The sequence below is a fragment of the Lipotes vexillifer genome, unplaced genomic scaffold, assembly GCF_000442215.2.
Source record: "Lipotes vexillifer unplaced genomic scaffold, Lipotes_vexillifer_v1.1 scaffold545, whole genome shotgun sequence".
NCBI classification, from domain to species: domain Eukaryota; kingdom Metazoa; phylum Chordata; class Mammalia; order Artiodactyla; family Lipotidae; genus Lipotes; species Lipotes vexillifer.
Genome location: NW_006779129.1, coordinates 1,581,310 through 1,583,679, shown reverse-complemented (window position 1 = coordinate 1,583,679; position 2,370 = coordinate 1,581,310). Strand labels below are relative to the sequence as shown.

General features: G+C 57.3%; 1 protein-coding gene across 1 annotated transcript in view; it reads right to left on the bottom strand.

The window, feature by feature from the left end:
• The window catches only part of PTTG1IP (PTTG1 interacting protein), a 10,532-nt gene that overhangs the window by 751 nt on the left and 7,411 nt on the right, over window positions 1–2,370 (bottom strand). Inside the window, exons 6-7 of the mRNA XM_007452508.1 lie at window positions 2,129–2,303; window positions 1,257–1,303 (exon numbers count right to left, since the gene is read on the bottom strand). Coding sequence (XP_007452570.1) covers window positions 1,257–1,303; window positions 2,129–2,303 — 222 coding nt within the window. The remainder of the gene's footprint in view (window positions 1–1,256; window positions 1,304–2,128; window positions 2,304–2,370) is intronic.

Genomic DNA, 2,370 nt, shown 5'->3' with positions numbered 1-2,370 from the left:
GCGCTCAGCCTGGGGGGGGGTGGGGCGGAGCACACAGCTGGTTTTGGGTAAAAAACTATCATGTGCCAAATACCAAATACTAGCAGTCTTGTTAAGGCCCCTGTTGGGAAAAAAACAAAAACAAACCCCAGCTCCTGGCTCTACTTCTAGTTTAGAGGGGAAAACACATAAACTTCTTTGTGATAAAGAAACCAAAGGCCTTCTAAAGCCAAGGGATGGTTTCATCTGCGGTGCATTTGGTGTTAATAGGGCCAAGCACCTCCCTCCCCCTCCCACCAGTAGCTCGAAGGTTCCCCACAGCTGAGGCTTCCTTCCAAAATCCGTGACTGTTCCAAAAAAGGCCTTGTGCAGGCTGGGCAGAGCATAGGTCCAGGATCCCATCACTACCTGTGTGTGTGTGTGTGTGTGTACACGCACACGAGCACACAACCATCCTGTCTTTTATTTCCATTAATGTTAATCAGATGCCAAAGCTCCAGGATCCCATCACTACCTGTGCTATGGTGTGTGTGTGTGTGTGTGTGTGTGTACACGCACACGAGCACACAACCATCCTGTCTTTTATTTCCATTAATGTTAATCAGATGCCAAAGCTCCAGGATCCCATCACTACCTGTGCTACGCTGTGTGTGTGTGTCTGTGTACACGCACACGAGCACACAACCATCTCGTCTTTTATTTACATTAATGTTAAAATCAGATGCCAAAAAGCTCCTTTCCATGATTTCCAAATTTCGTTGGAAACCAAGTGCCAGGGAGCAGCAAACACCAATGATATCGGTGGTTTGAAAATCAGTACAGAGCCAGCTAAACACAGGAGCAGGTTCAGTGCTCTCAAACACCGAAAAAATAATCCCCCCACTGAAAACCTCACCAAACAAAAACCCAGAACAGAACCAGGACACAGCTCCCGGGAAACAAGCGGTCCAAGGCCTCAGTGTGGCTACTGCCGACTGGGCCAGGAGGCGGGCCAGGAGCAGCTCCAGCACAAGGGAGAAGGCGGGCAAAGCCCCGCAGGTAAGGGACTCACCCCACCGCAGGGCAAACAAGTCCACAAGGTGGCAAGGCTGACAGCACTTCACCAGCAAGCAGGTGCCAGGAAGGCCGGCAGAGGCAGAGCACTCGTGGGCCTCGTCTTACAGGCACTGCTCCCGGTGCAGCCCACACCCTACAGCAGAGCCCGCCGGGCGCTGGGCGTGGCCAAGACGGCCAGGCCACCTCCTGCCGACGGAAATGCAGAGCCAGGCGATTCTCACCGTATTTCTTCCTGATCTCATCATGTCTCGACTTCATCTCTGCTCTCCTAGAAAACACAAAAATCCCGTTCAGCAGCAAATTACAGTGTACATTTCGTGTGTGTGTGTGTGTGTGTGTGTGTGTGTGTGTGTCTGCACGGCTTGTGGAACCTTAGTTCCTCGACCAGGGATCAAAGCTGGGGCCCCTGCAGTGGAAGCGCAGAGCTCTAACCACTGGACCACCAGGGAAGTCCCCACAGTGTAATTCCAACAGCTGTGCCTTTCACTCCCTTGTGGCCTCCGGGAGCCAGAGCCGGGTGGTGGCGGCTCTGATGTGGCCACGGCCACGCTCCCACCGGGACAGGCAGGGTGCTGAGCACGGACCCCTTCATTTCAAGGAAAGCAATTTCAATAACCCCGTACTGTGACTGAAGACATTTTTTTCCGTATGAAAACGAACCAATCAGCAAAGATCTTACGCTTGGTTCTGAAGATGGTTAGGAGCTCGCAAGAGCCTCAGCCCGGCAGCTGCGGGCTGACAAGCCCCCAGCCCCCCCGCGCACATGCCAAAGTACTTCGGAACCTGGGACACACGGTCACCAGAGCACTAGTCACACAAAAGGCCCGGTGTGGCCTCGGACAGACAGGAAACCCCGGGCAGAAGCCTTCCTCCTGCTGAGCCCCCGCGGGCTCAGAACCGGACGGGCCTCCAGAGGCCTCGCCGGCCCAGACCCGAAGTCCTGGCTGGTGGCCACCGGCCAGGTCCCTGCCACGCGGCTTCCCACCCTCCACACCACCACCGAGAAGCCCCCTCGGACGCCCGAAACGGTCCTGACTTTTCCACGTGGAGAAAGCTGGCGCCAAGTAACCGCCCCCGGGTCGCGGGGCCTCACCGCTCCTCCTGGCGGACCCGGCGCTCCTCTCGCTCCCGGGCAGCCCTCTCCTCGCTCTTGTCCGGCCGCCGGCTCCGCCTCCTCCCGCAGCAGCAGCAGTAGCAGCAGCAGGCGACGCCCAGGAGCAGGGCGCCCCCAAGCACCGACAGGGCGATGATCAGGGCCTCGAAGTTCACTGCCAAGTGCAAAGGGTCAGGGGCAGGGCCCGCTCACGGCCACGCCCCCTCCTCGGCGGGGGGCGG